This window comes from Leptidea sinapis, chromosome 2, assembly GCF_905404315.1.
Source record: "Leptidea sinapis chromosome 2, ilLepSina1.1, whole genome shotgun sequence".
NCBI lineage: Eukaryota > Metazoa > Arthropoda > Insecta > Lepidoptera > Pieridae > Leptidea > Leptidea sinapis.
In genome coordinates, this window is record NC_066266.1 from 3,209,973 (window position 1) to 3,227,100 (window position 17,128).

A 17,128-nucleotide genomic window follows, 5' to 3' on the forward strand; every position below is an offset into this window, starting at 1 on the left:
AACAGTTACTTTTGTATCGCGATTTTAATATCGGCAATACAACGTTTGCTGGGTCAGCTAGTATGATATAATACATAATCTGACGCTGCAGCCAGGATTATTTCTTCAATAGAAAACTGTTCCACGGTTAGTAACATGGTAACGAAATTTTGTATGTAAGTTTAGTTTTAAAAAGGCATAAAAGGCATTTATTTTCTCAAAATTGATTCCTTTAGAATTATTTTTGATGTCATTTCTAATATACTCGATACAACTACCGCTTCGGAAACAAATAGCGGTCTGTGAGAGAAGAAGCAGCGCAAGATTCTCTCAGCATTCTTTTTTTGCGCTCTTTTTAATAAAAATATACAATATCGTACTGTCATTGCTATTGCTATAAAATAATCATAATCTAGTCCCAGACTGTCCGATCACTTAGATATTCAGCTGTGGAGTAATAGGATTTACGACAGAGCGATTTTTTTTACAAAACATTTAAATTTATTTATAGATAATGCCTGAACAGTGGCTGGGACTTTATTATGAAAGTGTATACATTTTCCCTTAAAGCTATTATGTATCTTATAAAGCCTACTAGAATTAGTTACAAGCAATCCCTTATTTCTAGTGTAATAATTATGAAATTCACTATTAAGAGCTAAAAGGTGACGATTTTTGTGAACGTATATTAAATTTTCATAAAAGTACTGACAAACAGTCATAATATTTATTTCTTTAAATTTTTCTTTGAGAGACTGTCTATAATCAAGCTGATATGTAGCACGAACAGCTCTCTTTTGCAGAGCAAACAATTTTGATATCTAATCACGTTTTTACTACGAGCTGTTGCTGCAGTGAATATTGTCACCTTACGAGGAAACTCCTTATTAGTAGTGAGGACGCGAAACATTGATGATAGATTATTATTTTTTTTAAATAATGATGAATCACAAAAATCACTTCAACAGGTATTTCGCCTCTACACGAGGCGTCTTCAGGAGCTGTTGACTCGCCAAAAGCTGGCACCAGACTTCTATTAGTTCACAATACTACACCGTTAAATGATTATAAAACAAAAATTTAACAAACAAAACAAAAAACTCTTGTGACCTAGATACACGCTTCTAGATCTACTCAATTTGAAAGATAGCTACAATATTTACCTTGAAGTTCAAACGTAAAAATGCAGGTATAAAACGTAATGTACTGACAATAATTATTAAATTGAAATTGTGATGAGAAAAAAACAGTTTTACTTGCCAACAGATGGCGCTGCACTATGCTGGTGTTTAAAAAGGAACGCGCTATATAAGTTTACTGGCACTTTGTGACTATCATTTGTTGTCTTCATTTGTTAGATGTGGGCAGCGCAATAGGCTGCTAGATTATGGTTACTGTATTTTTGGATGGGCGACCTAATGCACAATTAGGGGGCTCCTTTAAAGAGTAAAATCGAAATGTAATTAAAATAACGATTAGACATGACATATTAACGTGTCGTTCGTTCAATTTAAGAAATCCGGGTGAATACTGATCTGTCGCCAAAATGACCCGGGTCGCGCGATCCGTTTTATCGATTCATTGGTTCAGTTACGCTTCCGGTCAATGGTTAACGGCTCACACCTCAGAACCGTTGCCACTTACCTACGTACAATAGTAGTATGATATTGTTAAGTATCTACTTACTAGTAGCTAGTAGTTACTAAATAGCGGCTGACGAACCACGCATGCCTTCTTATGGTAATATTCTTGTGTTATATTTAATATATAATAATTACTTATTATACCATAAACCATTTCTTTACCTATACATAGATTTTTTGTGTGAATTATTTTGTGCGCGGTGTGAGAACTCGCATTGTCGTGATGGAGGATGATGCGGCGGTTGCAGTTCTCTTTACGAAGTTCAGAAACGACCTGTGGCAAACAAATGCTAGCATACCATTCTGCATTAACCGTTCTTTGTCCCTCAAGAGGAATAGTCGCAACATGGCCGGTTTGGAAACAAACGTGGCCACAATTTTTTTGCAACACTCCGTGAACGAACAATTTTTGTTGGCTTTAACTCATTTTCGAACACCCAAACTCGTGACTGGTTTTTTATTTCGGGTTCGTACGCGTATATCCACTATTCGTCACCTGATACGATGTTGTATACAGCATTTGAGGATCCTGCGTGGAATCTTTCGAGAGTTTTGAAACACCAAGTACAAGCACCACGAGCCGCTTTTTGCTCTTCATAGAGCAGAGATTTTCCGAAGACACTCGATAATCTCGGATTTTGTTTAGAACAATTTCAGCTGATATAGAATATAGCCGCGACAACCAACATGGATTTATTATAATCTTTCATATTATGTATATTTATATATAATATAATATATTCTATAGTTATTAATTTTTAAATAATAAATATTACAGGTCATTAATCTCAAACTAAAAATACTAACGAAGCAAGAAAATATTTTTATATACTATGATGAGGTACACAATATAATTTTTTTTATGGAATAGGAGGGCAAACAAGCGTAAACCTGTTGTTAAGTGATCACCGCCGCCCACAATCTCTTGCAACACCAGAGGAATCACAGGAGCGTTGCCGGCCTAAAAGGAAGGTGTACGCGCTTTTTTTGAAGGTACCCATATCGTATCATCCCGGAAACACCGCACAAGGAAGTTCATTCCATAGCTTTGTAGTACGTGGAAGAAAGCTCCTTAAAAACCGCACTGTGGAGGACCGCCACACATCCAGATGGTGGGGATGATATCCTAACTTGTGGAGTGTCGTGCGAAGGTGGAATTCGGCGGCAGGAATCAGGCAACGGCGCCTCTATCGTCTCGCTTTTTCGTTTCATCAAGCTTCAATTCACAACGATTCTAAAGAAGTTTCACTTCTAAAATGTTCTGTTTTAGTTCTCTTAACTTTTTGTGACACCACCAAAATAGGTAACAATTTTGCCCGCTCTTAAGAAGCTTATCCTCTGTACCTTTTATTTACTTGTGTGCTACAACTGCGCTCGTCACCTTGAGAAATTATAAGATGTTAAGTCTCATTTGTCTTGTATTTTCACTAGCTACGGCGCCCTTTAGACCGGAACACAATAATGCTTACACATTGCTGCTTCACGGCAGAAAAAGGCGCCGTTGTGGTACCCCACTGGTAAATGCCCTTAGTCGCCTCCTACGACACCCTTTGGCCTGAGACATCCCTATACTTTTCATGCCCCTGAGAAGCACAGGCCAAAAAAATGATCCAGAGATTACCCAACTACATTATAGTGACTACAACCTCACACACTTTACCTCAATATAAGTACTTATATTTAGTTTCGTGACCTTTTCAGAGGACTGAAAACGTCGTTCACGACAAGTTAACTATAATAATTTTAAAATGTAACGCAAAATCTGATTTAAAAACACAGTAACAATTAAACGCGTTTTATTCCTTTAAAAGGTGTTAAAAGTGTTTTATTGAAATGTGTGACACTCGCGTTAATCAAAGAATGTACTCATATAGTTGTATAGATAAACAAAAAAAACTACGGTTAAAAAAACCGACTTCAAAAACTCAAAAGTATCAAATTACTTAATAGAAATTTAATTTCCACACCTCTTATGCAAATCTTATACCTTTAATATTAATACAATACTATTATTTGTAGAAGCTATCCCGCTCAAAGTCACGCGTGACGAGTGTAGGTACCTGCTATTACATTTGGCTTGGCACCGACTTCATTAATCGGTGTATGTTCATACATAAAAAAATACCAATCGAATTGAGAACCTCTCCCTTTTTGAAATATATATAAAATATAATATTTGTGACATAATTTTAATCCAGCTGCCCTGTAAAAAAAAGTTAATAGTTTTTCGTACTCACCAGGACAACAAAGGTCCCATCAGCCACGAAGTTCGCCCAGGTCTGACCAAGTAGCTTCAGAGCGTCTGCGTTGATCACGCGTGGCGCTTCTTCTTCCGGTGGCTGCCCTTCCGACGCTGCTGTTGATAAATACATTTAATAATTTGTATGATGACAATTAAAATTATGAGGATCTATACAATCGATCAAATAGCAAAATATATTATCTTAATATATATAAATTATGTGACACGTTGTTTGTCCTCGATGGACTCCTAAACTAATGAACGGATTTTAATGCGGATTACTTCATGGAGTGCAGTTTGGTCCAACTTGAGAGATAGGATAGTTTTTATTTCGATTTGGGACCCATAATTTTTTTTATTTCCAATATTTGTTTTGTATGGACATATTTTCTATGAGTGAATTTATTGACGCACGGTTTGACAGTTCTGCTGTGAAACAATTTCATTATAACAACAAGGAGCATACGATACGAAATAATACTTGATGTTATGAAAAATTATTGACAAATACATAAAAAACAGTATTTTATTTATTATGTACAGTAGAACGTCTGTGGGGTCAGCTAGTAATATATAATATAATGTTATGTTTTACCAGTGGGAGGCTCTTTTGCACATGATGCCGGCTAGATTATGGGTACAAAAACGGCGCCTATTTCGGTCGTGAAGCAGTAATGTGTAAACATTACTGTGTTTCGGTCAGAAGGTAGTAGAAGGTAGGCCGTAGCTAGTAAAATTACAATGCAAATGAGACCATGTCTCAAGGTGACGAGCGCAAATGTAGTGCCGCTCAGAATTTTTCGGTTTTTCAAGAATCTTGAGCGGCACTGTGTTGTAATGGGCATGGCGTATCAATTACCATCAGCTGAACATCCTGCTCGTCCTGTCCCTTATTTTCATAAAAAAAAAGACAATTTTACTATCTCGTGATTAGAACAGAGATACCGCAGTCCAAGGTTAATCCTATTCGTCACCGATATCTTTGAAATTGTCTATGGTTCCTTTATCTTATGAGTAACACCGAATTCACATGAGACAGCGCTAATATTATACAGTTTCATCGCGTTTCTAACACTAGTACCAAACAATTAATTGGCATCGTACCTGGTTTCGGTTCCACCTTGACTACTTTCTCGAAACATCCGTTCACGCACGAATTGATCACAAAACTGAAAAGAAAAGATCGACAATTAGTTCAAAAAATTATTTATACCGTCGCCAATGCCTTCTCATTTTAACATACTATACATAATTATTATAGATATCAGCATGATGTGTTTACAAGCGCTCATATCATAAGATATCCCGATTTATAATTACATTTATTTAACTAATTTTTATATTTAAATACTTTTTAATATAATTATCACTATAATTGGAAATAACTATAATAACAAATAATATTCAGATCTCAGTTAACTTGTAGTTATTCGTGTAAGTTAGTTGGCACTACAGCAGTGCCAACTAACAGTTGGTGGCATCATCACGGTAGACGGTCGTGCCCTGTATAATCCAGACCGCTAAGTTCGAGTGGACATTACTAAGGGGCACTTACATTCTAAGGGGTAACGCTGCCCAAATTGAAATAAATATAATAATTATTAGAGGAAACTGTAAAATACAGTTATTTCAATTTTAAGTGCGTTTAAATTACCAACCACTTCTACATACATATACCATGAGGCCATATGGCGTTACGGGAGTTAAACAACTAAGTAAATAACGGAATTAAATTAATTTTAACACTAGTGCCATATTTTAAGTTGGGTTCTTATTAAAGTAGACATTGCCTAGTTGCCTATATAAAAAGGAATAGTCACGTCCCTGATGAAGCTACTAACTTACTGGTTAACCATTACTTTAACATATTTGTGCTAAAGTAATGGTTAACCAGTAAGTTAGTAGCTAAATTTAGTTGATAGAACCCAGCCTAAGAGTTTTAAGAATAATTTTAGTTCTCGTCACTTAGAAGCCGCGTCTGCTGCGCCATGTTTTCGTGTTTGTTAACACAAAAATATGTTTTATAAACAGATAAAATTTTAGAAACAGGTGCAGCGGGCGTTTTGCTAACATGTTTTTTTTTAAGTGTTTTTTTACAAAATTGGACCCAGCTTAACATGTTAGTTAATAATATATTGTATTCGTTAATGAGCTAAATATAATAAATAAATTCCACTATACTCTGTTTACGGATAGATCACTTGTCGTTGCGTAGAGACGTCGCTTGGTACTTTGGGCTTCTACCGCATTTGCGACGGGATGTGTTTATAAGGTTTTTAAGGTACTTTGAAACTGTCCTATGATAAGTGATTCTCCAATCCCACAATAAAATCAACGCAAAACTTTGCCATCATTATTATTGGTGAAATATGAAAATTCTTCAGAAAGATTATTTCAAACACCTCTTCAAAAATACTCGACAATTCATACGTGCAGCAAAATGAAGTAACTTAACTTAAAAACCATGCTTAAATTTAAATAAAAGAGACTTACTCGAAATCTTTGGGCGTGACGTCAGAAACGAACCATGGTATGCTCTTCACGTGGAATCTAATCTGAAATGTTTTATTTAATTTTGTTATATATATAAAAAAAAAATGGATAAACGAGCGCATGGGACACCTGTGTACGCGCTAAGGTACCCATGTCGTATCTTCCCGGAAACACCGTACGTGATAGAAAGCTCCTTGAAAACCGTAAAGTGGCGGACCACCAAACATCCAGAAGATGGGGATGATAATCTCTTTTTTTTATGACAATTAAAGACGAGACGTGCAGGACGCTCAGCTGAGGGTAATTCATACGCCCCACCCAGTACAATGCAGTGCCGCTCAGGATTCTTGAAAGACCCAAAAATTCTGAGCGGCACTACAATTGCGCTCGTCACCTTGAGACAAGATGTTAAGCTTCGGCACCCTTCAGACCGATGAAATGACCGAATGTGTATACAAGACATTACTGCTTCACGGCAAAATAGGCGCCGTTGTGGTACCCATAATCTAGCCGGCTTCTTGTGCAAAGGACCCTCCCACTGGTAAAATCCTGATTTTTGGCATGTCATGCGAAGGTGGAATTCGTAATAATAATAATACCTATATTATATACATCAATATTACTATATCAACAACTGCGACATGAAGTAGGAAAAACCATCCATACATCTGCATAACGTAGTTTGCTAAATAACTTTGCGTCGCAAGTGTGATATGGTGTTAGTGAGCAAATAATTGCTTTGGCATTATTTACGAAGTGTATTAAATAATTGCAATTAATTAAATAAATTAATTAATTAAATTAATTGCAATTGCAATAGCACACTACATTACGATTACACGTCAAAGAAGGATAGTAAATGCAATTATCGCAAGCGAAAAAGAGATAAATCTAATTTGCTAATTGCTTCGTTGGATTTTATAAAAACATAATTTAATGTTGATTATAATATATAGCCACACTGATGATATCAATTATTTAAACATAAAATAATAAAAAGCGTACAGACACCAAAACAAAACCGAAAGGTATCTACAGTAAGGGTCCCATTTTGACAATTTTTCTAACGACGGCTCTCAAAAAGTTTTAAGATTACAATTATTATTTTTTGTATCTTATATTATTTATGAATGTCTTTTTGTTGAGGAATGTAATGGGAGAAGAAGAAAATGATCAATTGGATATACTCAAAGGGACAGTGTTACTGAAAAAACTCCTACGTAAACAAATAGCACTCACTGTCTACATCCGCTACCTACCTTAAAACTTGTTTTAGTATTTCGATAGTTCAGCTAGCTATATACGCACTTGTTTATTAAAAATTATTACATTTCGTTTTACATTCACAGCAACAATGACTTTTTTACATTATTTCCTAAAATATTCTACCTCGATCATCCGCAACAGACAGCATCAATATAGCGTTATTTCTGTACCTACGTTAATCTATGATCGGCTTGGCGGCGATCGCCGTTGTCAGGGCGACATATTTATTTTGTTAGATAAATAATGAAATCAAATAAAATGTTATAAGTCATGATTTCTTAACTGTGGTATGTAATTCTATGATTTTTTTACTTTCGTAATTAGTGCATCTTCCCATAACACAAGACGGCATTTTAATGTTGTACCTATATCAAATTGTAAGCAATTCTGTCAACAACAAACGCGTGTGTACCGTTTTCGTATCGAGAGAGCGACTACGACAAAGGAACCAATTGACTCCATTTAGGCGATTGATTTTCGGGCGCTAGTGACATATCTCCGTCTTTTAATACTATAATATCATTGTAGTCAGAGTGACTTACGCCTGTATAATGAAAAGTCTCTCAAGTTCTTTACTCAACTATTGGAACGCCTCAAATCACGTCTATGTTTATCCTTAAAGAAACTAGATGACGCTTTTGTACTATTTAGATAATTCAGATTTTAATATTTACAACATATTACAACACATGTATAAACTTTTTTTGTGCTACATATAGACTTTTTTGTAATACTTTTCTTTTTAGCATCGAGAATTTAGGTTTTTACATTGTTTTCCGTAAATGTTGCCATTATGAAGTTGCGTGAGAGCTTCTCAGTTGATCAAGATCTCAATATGACTGAGTGATGTTCGAGTATTCCGTTTGAAAATTAGATGGCACTCAAAGTTTAATGGCCTGCGACTGAAGTTTGATTTGAGTAACGTTTCAGTATCCGGGCATTAGCATTGCAAATGTGACAGTGCGCCATAAGTGTAATATAGGGTTGTAAATGCGTATAATATAACTAGCTGACCCAGCAAACGTTGTATTGCCATATAAAGTTAAAAAAAAATGCAGTTTAAAAAATAGATGACGACCGATTCACAGACAGACCGACTAAATATATCGTACATAAATTGTATCGTACTACAATAATTATTCTATTCGATTGCCATCTTGCAACCCTATTGCGGATCTGTGGATGGAACAGAATAATATAAAAATCGCGGTACAAAAATAGATGTTGATCGTATAGACAGGTTAAAATTTGAAGTTGTACGTATTTTTTAATGCTGAATCATAATAAAATGAAAATAAAGAAAAAATGTCAAAACGTACATTGTAATACGTCTCAAATTGCTTTACAAATGTAATGTCTCATAACGTGAGAAAGTATCAAAAACTGCGTCATAGCTTAATATTGCTTCGTGAAGTGAGGTTAAATATAATCTTTTATTTTTAAGAAAATAAGAAACGATACGAGCAGGACGTTCCGCTTGTGGTAATTGATACACCCTGCCCATTACAATGCAGTGCCGCTCAGGATTCTTGAAATATCCAAAAATTCTGAGCGGCACTACACCTGCGGTCGTCACCTTGAGACATAAGATGTCAAGTCTCAATTGCCCAGGCGCCCTTCAGACCAAAACACAGTAATGCTTACACATTACTGCGTCACGGTAGAAATTGGCGCCGTTGTGGTACCCATAATATAGACGGCATCCTATGCAAAATAGCCTCCCACTGGTAAGTTGTGTTAAACATAATCTTAATATCGGTTTAATTATTGTATTATCAAATTAACTAAAACAGCGGTGTGGTACCTTATTTGCAATCTTTTGCGAGATAAGGAAGTGTGCCAGGCAGAGATCACTGAACAACTCGTAGCCGGCGTTGTCGCACACAATATCTGTAAATTATGATGGTTTATTTATTGACAAAATGGAGGATTATTGAGAGAACTATATTTGTTTGGGCGAAGAACTGATAAGAAACTCCCAGTACTTCTTTTATATGATAGATACAGAATGACAAAATTGCTTAGCTTATAAATATAATGCAGTAAGAGCTCCTTCATAGGTTTTGCATTCAATTTTACAATAAAATACCAGTAAGTACACTAGTACAAAGTTGGTTCACTATAGTAAAGCTGATTATATATATTCTTGACTGGTTCTGCGCAGGCCACCTAAAATTGTATATTATTTGTTAACACCTGTCAAAGTCACTTATACCTACTTAGATACTCTGTGGTAATCATAAGTGTTCAATTATAAAATGTAGTTTCAACAATTTATGTCTCGTAGTGAACATAATGAGATCAATTAATTAATTAAAACAACTATTTTAATTTATCTCAAATTCAAATATTTTTATTCAAATTAGGATGTGACATCACTTATTGAAAGTCAAAAAACTACCACCCATTCCAAAATGAATGCCTCAGACTTGAGAAGAATGGGCGCAATAAACTCGGCGGGCTTTATTTTTTCATCGAATAAATATGTTTACAAAGTAATATTGTACAATTAAACTTATTATTTAATAGCCTGAGGGCGGTCACTCCTTTCCCAATCTGTGGTATCATTAAGAAAGTCATTTATGTTATAGTAACCTTTACCACACAAACGTTTTTTAACAATTCTTTTGAATAACGTTATACTTTTGTTTTGAACATTTTCTGGGATCTTGTTGTAAAAGCATATACATCGCCCCACAAAAGACTTACTAACTCGACTTAGCCGAGTAGTAGGCATCATAAGTTTATGTCTGTTCCTGGTGTTAACATTATGGTTATGACAATTTCTGGCAAACTCACTTATGTGCCTATGAAGATACATTACATTATTAAGAATATATTGAGAAGCAACAGTCAAGATGTTAATTTCTTTGAATTTTGCTGTCAATGATTCTTTAGGACCTAGGTTATAAATAGCGCGAATAGCCCACTTCTGCAGCACAAATATTGTATTAATATCGGCAGCGTTGCCCCATAGCAATATACCATAGGACATAATACTATGGAAATAACTAAAGTATACTAGTCGCGCCGTATCTATGTCAGTTAATTGTCTAATCTTTTTAACCGCGTATGCTGCAGAACTAAGTCTGTTCGCCAATCCTTCAATATGGGGGCCCCATTGTAATTTGGAATCTAAAGTTATGCCAAGAAATATAGCAGATTCCACCGGTTCTATCACCTCTCCGTTTAACAAAACATTTGCATTTACATTTTTGACATTTGGTACGGTAAACTTAATGTATTTAGTTTTCTTGCTATTTAACAATAGGTTATTAGCGCTAAACCAGTACACGATGTCAGATAAAATATCGTTCACTTCGTCATACATAGTTTGGTATCTTTTCACTTTAAAAATCAGTGAAGTGTCGTCCGCTGGATCTGGATCGTTTAATCTCGACAGTAGGTACGAATATATATGACAGAGAGTAACAACATTTTTGGAATGCGTTGTACTTTTTGACTTTTAATAAGTGATGTTATATCCCAATTTGAATAAAAAATATTTGAAATTGAATTAGCTCTAATAGCTCCCTTTTGGAGCACAAAAATACTATGAACATCCGTAGTAGCATTTCCCCACATCACATTACAAATAGGATATCAAAAGCGGCGGTAAACTGTCTAGCTTTATTCATTTTTGCTTTTCAAACGTCTATTTCAAGCATATAATTTTATCTTATTATATAACAGTAATTACTAACCGAACATAAGATTCAGAGGCTTTGTGACCTTCGCTGGGCAGGATTTCGGTTTTGGTGGCTCCTCTCCTTCTGGCGTGGGGTTGTCTTCTGGATTCTCAGTTGGTGCTGGAGGCTAATAAAAAATCCAAACTAAAACTAGTGTTCAATATAATACTGGTCAAACCTCAACGTGTTCCATTTCATATATATTTATCATGAGTATACATATGTCAATTACATACAACTCAAAATACTTACAGCATTTACTAAATGCACATAATTGTTTGCACGGTATTAAATGAAATACCAAGTTAAATGTTTGTCTGTCACTTTGTTAAATCCGGTTTATCTGTGAAATGGCTGAGCCAAATAGTTCCTATTTCTACTTTGAATGTTATATTTCCCGAAAAAATTTAACTCATGAAAAAATATTAACAAAATTAGATTCAATAGTTAAATTGGCGAGTAAATGAAAAACTCGCAGGAGTGACCACGGCTGTTTACTCCCATGATTAATAAATCGAGTTACACAACGCCATCACGTCAGCAAATCTATTGGTTTAAAATGTTCTTTAGTTTAAGTAGTTACATCAGTTTTTAAAGTTTCCAAATTTCAAATCAATACAATATATCTTATATAACCCTCGCGCGTTGGATTCACACTGAACTTTGTGATAATATAAACGCCTATGTGACGGAAATTTTGATTTGTGATTCTTGAACTGTTTGCGCGGACCTGACGTCACTAAGATGGCGGACTCTCTCCATCGTGCTAAACTACTAATTTCCTATCTTTTTATTCATCAATATAAAATAACAAAAGATACACAATCCCATACAAAAGTTACGCTTAAAAGAATCGTCAATTGTTTATACGTACATTATGCAGTTAAAATTACAATGATGATTATACCTTACTGATTCAGCCTATCTACGGTATAACTTCTGGTCTAACTTTTTTTTATTTATAAATGAGCTATGATGTCTATTGTAATTAAATCTATGACTGTAACTACTAATTAAAAATACAATACGACTATCTACTTATGTGGGTAGTTACAAAGAAAGCTTACAGCTTCTTCGGGTTTACACTGAGGCACGGCAGCTAATGTCGCCAATCTGTGGCAACTGCATTTCCGGTATGATGTGTTCTTAAACAGATTTTATTTGTTTGTATACAAACCGTTGGTTTAAACACTAACATTTAATTATAATACCAAGTGTATCTCTACCTAGTATTCTGTCACACTAAAGACCACACTAAAAAAACATACAAAACAATAAAAATATTTCAGGTCATATACCCTTTACAATATAAGGATCAAATTGAAATATAATAGGCCCAAAATCGTATGAAGCGTAGGATTGATAATAATTAAAACCAGTAAAGAAATGAAATAAAAAAAATTAAAGTCTAGATCTCATTGAAGTGTTTCGACAGATCTATGTTTGAGTTTCTGTTTTAAAATTTTCTGCGTTTGTATAAAGATGGCAAGCTTGATAAAGGCCAAAAGTTAGGATTAGACGGCCTTTGTGACTACCCGTATCTTGTATCAGCAGCACTATTTCAAATTGGACCCTCATACGTCCAGTTTAACCCTCCATGATAACTTTTGTGAGTATCCATATGATCCGATGTTCTGGTAAGTTTGGGAAGCATTCCTGAATATTTATGGGATTTCGAGGACAAACTTGTCATCTTATAGTTAATGATAAACACCATAGATGTTTTCTTGGAACATGATAATATAGGTACTTTATGTATATAGGATATCGTCAAAGTAGATGTTACACAAGTTGTTCACGTAATGTGGTGGAAAAAAATGATATTATTATTTCTTGAGGACACTAATTTCTTACATTACGACCACTAGGTTCTCCTAGGTTTAAGAGTTTAGAAATATTTGAGTTCTAATAAAAAAAACTCACCTCATCCATAATTTTCAAGATAGCCTCTGATCTCGAAACTACTTGGTCAACTATTTTGGAAGAATCATCCACAAGAATCTGTGAATAGATTTGGATAAGAATAACACTATTAGCATAAAACACAAAATGTTTAATGGTCTCGAACCCAAATTCGTATAAAACGTTCAATGATCACAGATTTTTTTTTTATGAAAATAAGGGACGAGACGAGCAGGACGTTCAGCTGATGGTGATCGATACGCCCTGCCCATTACAATGCAGTGCCGCTAAGGATTTAAAACCCAAAAAAACCCAAAACCCAAAAAATTCTGAGTGGCACTACAATTGCGCTCGTCACCTTGAGACATAAGATGTCACGTCTCTTTTGCCCAGTAATTTCACTAGCTACGGCGCCCTTCAGACCGAAACCCAATAATGCTTACACAATTTTGCTTCACGGCACAAATAGGTGCCGTTGTGATACCCATAATCTAGCCGGCATCCTGTGGAAGGGAGCCTCCCACTGGTAGAGATTCTCGCTAAGGTAAGTTTTTATTTAAATTAAATACTTATAACTGCTGTGTCGTCCACTGAAAAGGAAATCTCCGATTCTGATGAAGTCAGTACTTTCATTCACTTCTTTTGAGACTGTTTCATTAATTTAGTGGAGAGCCAGTAGAGTATGCACATTTGCCTCAATTGTGATTTATATACGCATTAATCGTAGTTATGAACTCTTTCGTTAGTGCTTCACTATTAATGGGCGGGGGTGATGCTAATAGGTACTATTTTATTATATTAAGGTAGGTAAGGGTTTTTAGTGCTTTAGCAGTAAATGTTAGATTTTGCAGGAGTACCTTATCTTTGAGGTCAATAATCATCTGAATAGGATCCACAAGGTCCTTGGAAGGACTTTTCGGGACTCCTTCGTTCTTTAGCGTCACTTCCTCACCCATGGACAAAGAGAGATCGCATTTGTTCGACCATAGACATATCTGAAATAGTAAAACGTCTTTAAATAAAGCTCTTGCAACACCAGAGGAATCACAGGCCGGCCTTTAAGGAAGGTGTAGACATTTTATTTGAAGGTACACATGTCTTATCGTCGCGGAAACACTGCACAAGGAAGCTCATTCCACAGCTTTGTAGTAAGTAGAAGAAATCTCCTTGAAAACCGTAAAAAAATTAGATGCTAGATTTTTTTTATGTTAGTCATATAAACAATTTGTTATGTTTCTTAAGTGACAACCCTCACTTCTAGGATTAATACACAAATAAAATTTTATGAAAGATAATGCGGGACTCGAACCCACGAATTCTGGCGTTCCGTACCAGTGCTCTTAGTCCATTGTAAAGCTACATTTGGGCTTGCGTTTTTTAGAGAACGCAATTTTATTTTTCTGGTGTGTAGGGGGGGTCAGTGTAAAGCTAAAACCAAGTTTGTGGGGTCGCCACCCTTGTCCCACGGCCGCCATCTTGAAAATAGAGGTTGAAATGGTTTTTACGATATATCTCTTAAACTATTTATCTGATAAAAAAAAATTGGCTACATATTTTGTTGCAAATTAAATTCTCTACAACTTTGGTCTAGTAACTTTTTTCGTAGAACTATAAATAAAAAAGTTATAAGGGAAAATGTTCAAAAATTCGAGAAAAAAAAATATATTTTTCGATATAACTTTTTTTTATCATTTTACGAAAAAAATATATTAGACCATGTTTGTAGATCGTTTATTTATTTTATACGCAATATTTTTTCATTAAGTCAATGAAGAGGAGCCTCCCACTAGTAGGTTCTTGTCTGCGGAAGCCATATTTATATAATTATAAGTTGTTATATGATTTAAAAGATGGTCTGAGAGTTTCTTATCTCATTTTCTTCTCTCCACGTCAAAGCCACTTTACGAACTAATGTTGCTTGATAACACTTACCATGTTGTTGCCATACGGTATGTTATTTCCATTCCCTATGGTAAATAAATATATTTCTATACCTATTTCATCATTATCTTTTATATAATCTACTATACTATGGTAAGCCCTCTTCGTCAAAGAAGCTTTAATATATTTCTTGAATTTGTGCTCAGTGAGTCCTAGTATACACACACACACACTCACGCCTTGTTCCCGTCGGGGTATTCAGAGACAATAGAAAGCCATTTGCTTCTATCCTTACAAACCTCACGCGCTTCCTATACATTCATTACTCGTTTCATACATGCTCGCCAGTTGCGGGTGCTTCGGACCTCTCCTTTTCTCAAAACGTCCCCAATTTGGTCGACGAATGTTCTAGGAGGTCTCCCGCGACTGACTTGCCCACACACACTTGCCTTATATATTTTATGCGTCATTCTTTCTTCATTCATTCGCTCCACGTGTCCAAACCATTTCAGCATTCCTATTTCAGTCCTTGTCACAACATCCTCTTTCAAACCACAGCGCGTTCGTATTACTAGTCCTATTAGTAGCGCTCGTATTACTAGTCCTAGTTACTAGTCCTAGTATACTGTCTGGTATTTTATTGTAAAATTGAATACCAAGACCAATGAAGGAGCACTTAAGCCAAGCTATTACACATACAGTTTATTGTATCTTCTTGAATTGATCGGATTCAAATCATCTTAATATACCTTGAGTAACATGATGAAGTCAGCTTTCCTTTTATCCTTTTCGCTTGGATCAAGCATCGTTATCACTTTCTCAGCCACAACACACATCGGCTCCAAGCTGTTACTAAAAGATTTCGCCTTTTGTTCTTCAAACGGATCGAAATTTATCAGGCCTTTGCTGAAAACAGTATCCAATTTGACTTTATATTTCTTATGCTATCATTGAGAGCAAATTTTAAAGAAATAAATATCTTAAATGTTGCCTCTCAATATATTCTTAAGAATGTTATGTATGTACATAAGTGAAAATGCTAGAATCTGTTATAACCATAATGTTAACACCAGGAACAAACAAGAAATTACTACGCAGCTAAGGCGAGTTAGTAAGTCTTTTGTGGGCGATGTATATGCTTTTACAACAAGATCCCAGAAAATGTATTAATGCGAACATTTACTATAAATAATCATAAATGTTATTGTACATGTAATATTTTGTAACCAAATTTAAAAAAAGACCGCTGAGTTTCATGCACTCGTTCTTCTCAGGTCTGAGGCATACTATTTCGGATGGGTGGTAGTTTTTATCGCTCAATAAGTGATTTTAAATCCTATTTTTAATAAAAAGCGGTTAAAAGAAACACTCACTTCAATTCACAACCTTCTCTGATCCTCCGATACACGTAGCATTCCGTGAAAACCCAGGTATTGGTGAAGTAATATTGGTTGGGAGAGTCCTCGATCCATTGGTTCCATCTCTTGGCTTCAGGAGTGTCCACGGTGAGGAGTTTGTACTGTTTGTTGGTGATCAAATCACTTTTCAGCTCGGTCAGGTACTGTATATAGTTGCGAACATCTTCGTCACTCTAAAATTTATACAATCTTACATAGAAACGTTGATAGCGCAATAGGTTGAACTGTTGACTCACCAAGGAGCCGGTATGATCCTCGCCCGCCATGGATGTTTTAAGGTTTCCGGAATATATAATAATATTTATTCAAACAAAACAAATCTTATAACTACATATATTTACAATAATATCATTAGGCACATTTAATTAAAACAATCGTTGGCAGCATTTCCGCGTTGGATAGCTAGGCTAATTCGTTGACCGAAATAGCTGCTTGAGCTTGGATTACCTGTAGACGTATTGAGGCGCGTGAATAATACGGGCCAACTAGTGTCTAGACACCAAACGGCAAAAAAGATGTATGACTCACTGAGTCCGACATATTTGCGAAGTTTACTGTCTTCGGCAGTCCAAGCATGAGCCCCAGCACCAACTTAACTTGGACGTGAGAAGAAGG

General features: G+C 35.4%; 1 protein-coding gene across 4 annotated transcripts in view; it reads right to left on the minus strand.

Annotated features, from left to right (window-relative positions):
- The window catches only part of LOC126977812 (damage-control phosphatase ARMT1-like), a 34,339-nt gene that overhangs the window by 7,216 nt on the left and 9,995 nt on the right, over nt 1-17,128 (minus strand). For 2 of the 4 annotated variants that reach the window (XM_050826448.1, XM_050826420.1), the window contains exons 3-12: nt 16,469-16,686; nt 15,845-16,001; nt 14,072-14,209; nt 13,236-13,313; nt 12,380-12,457; nt 11,328-11,439; nt 9,428-9,513; nt 6,358-6,419; nt 4,969-5,033; nt 3,860-3,978 (exon numbers count right to left, since the gene is read on the minus strand). In XM_050826448.1, the coding sequence (XP_050682405.1) occupies nt 3,860-3,978; nt 4,969-5,033; nt 6,358-6,419; nt 9,428-9,513; nt 11,328-11,439; nt 12,380-12,457; nt 13,236-13,313; nt 14,072-14,209; nt 15,845-16,001; nt 16,469-16,686 (1,113 nt within the window). The remainder of the gene's footprint in view (nt 1-3,859; nt 3,979-4,968; nt 5,034-6,357; nt 6,420-9,427; nt 9,514-11,327; nt 11,440-12,379; nt 12,458-13,235; nt 13,314-14,071; nt 14,210-15,844; nt 16,002-16,468; nt 16,687-17,128) is intronic. The other 2 variants (XM_050826428.1, XM_050826437.1) reach the window with 2 other exon arrangements.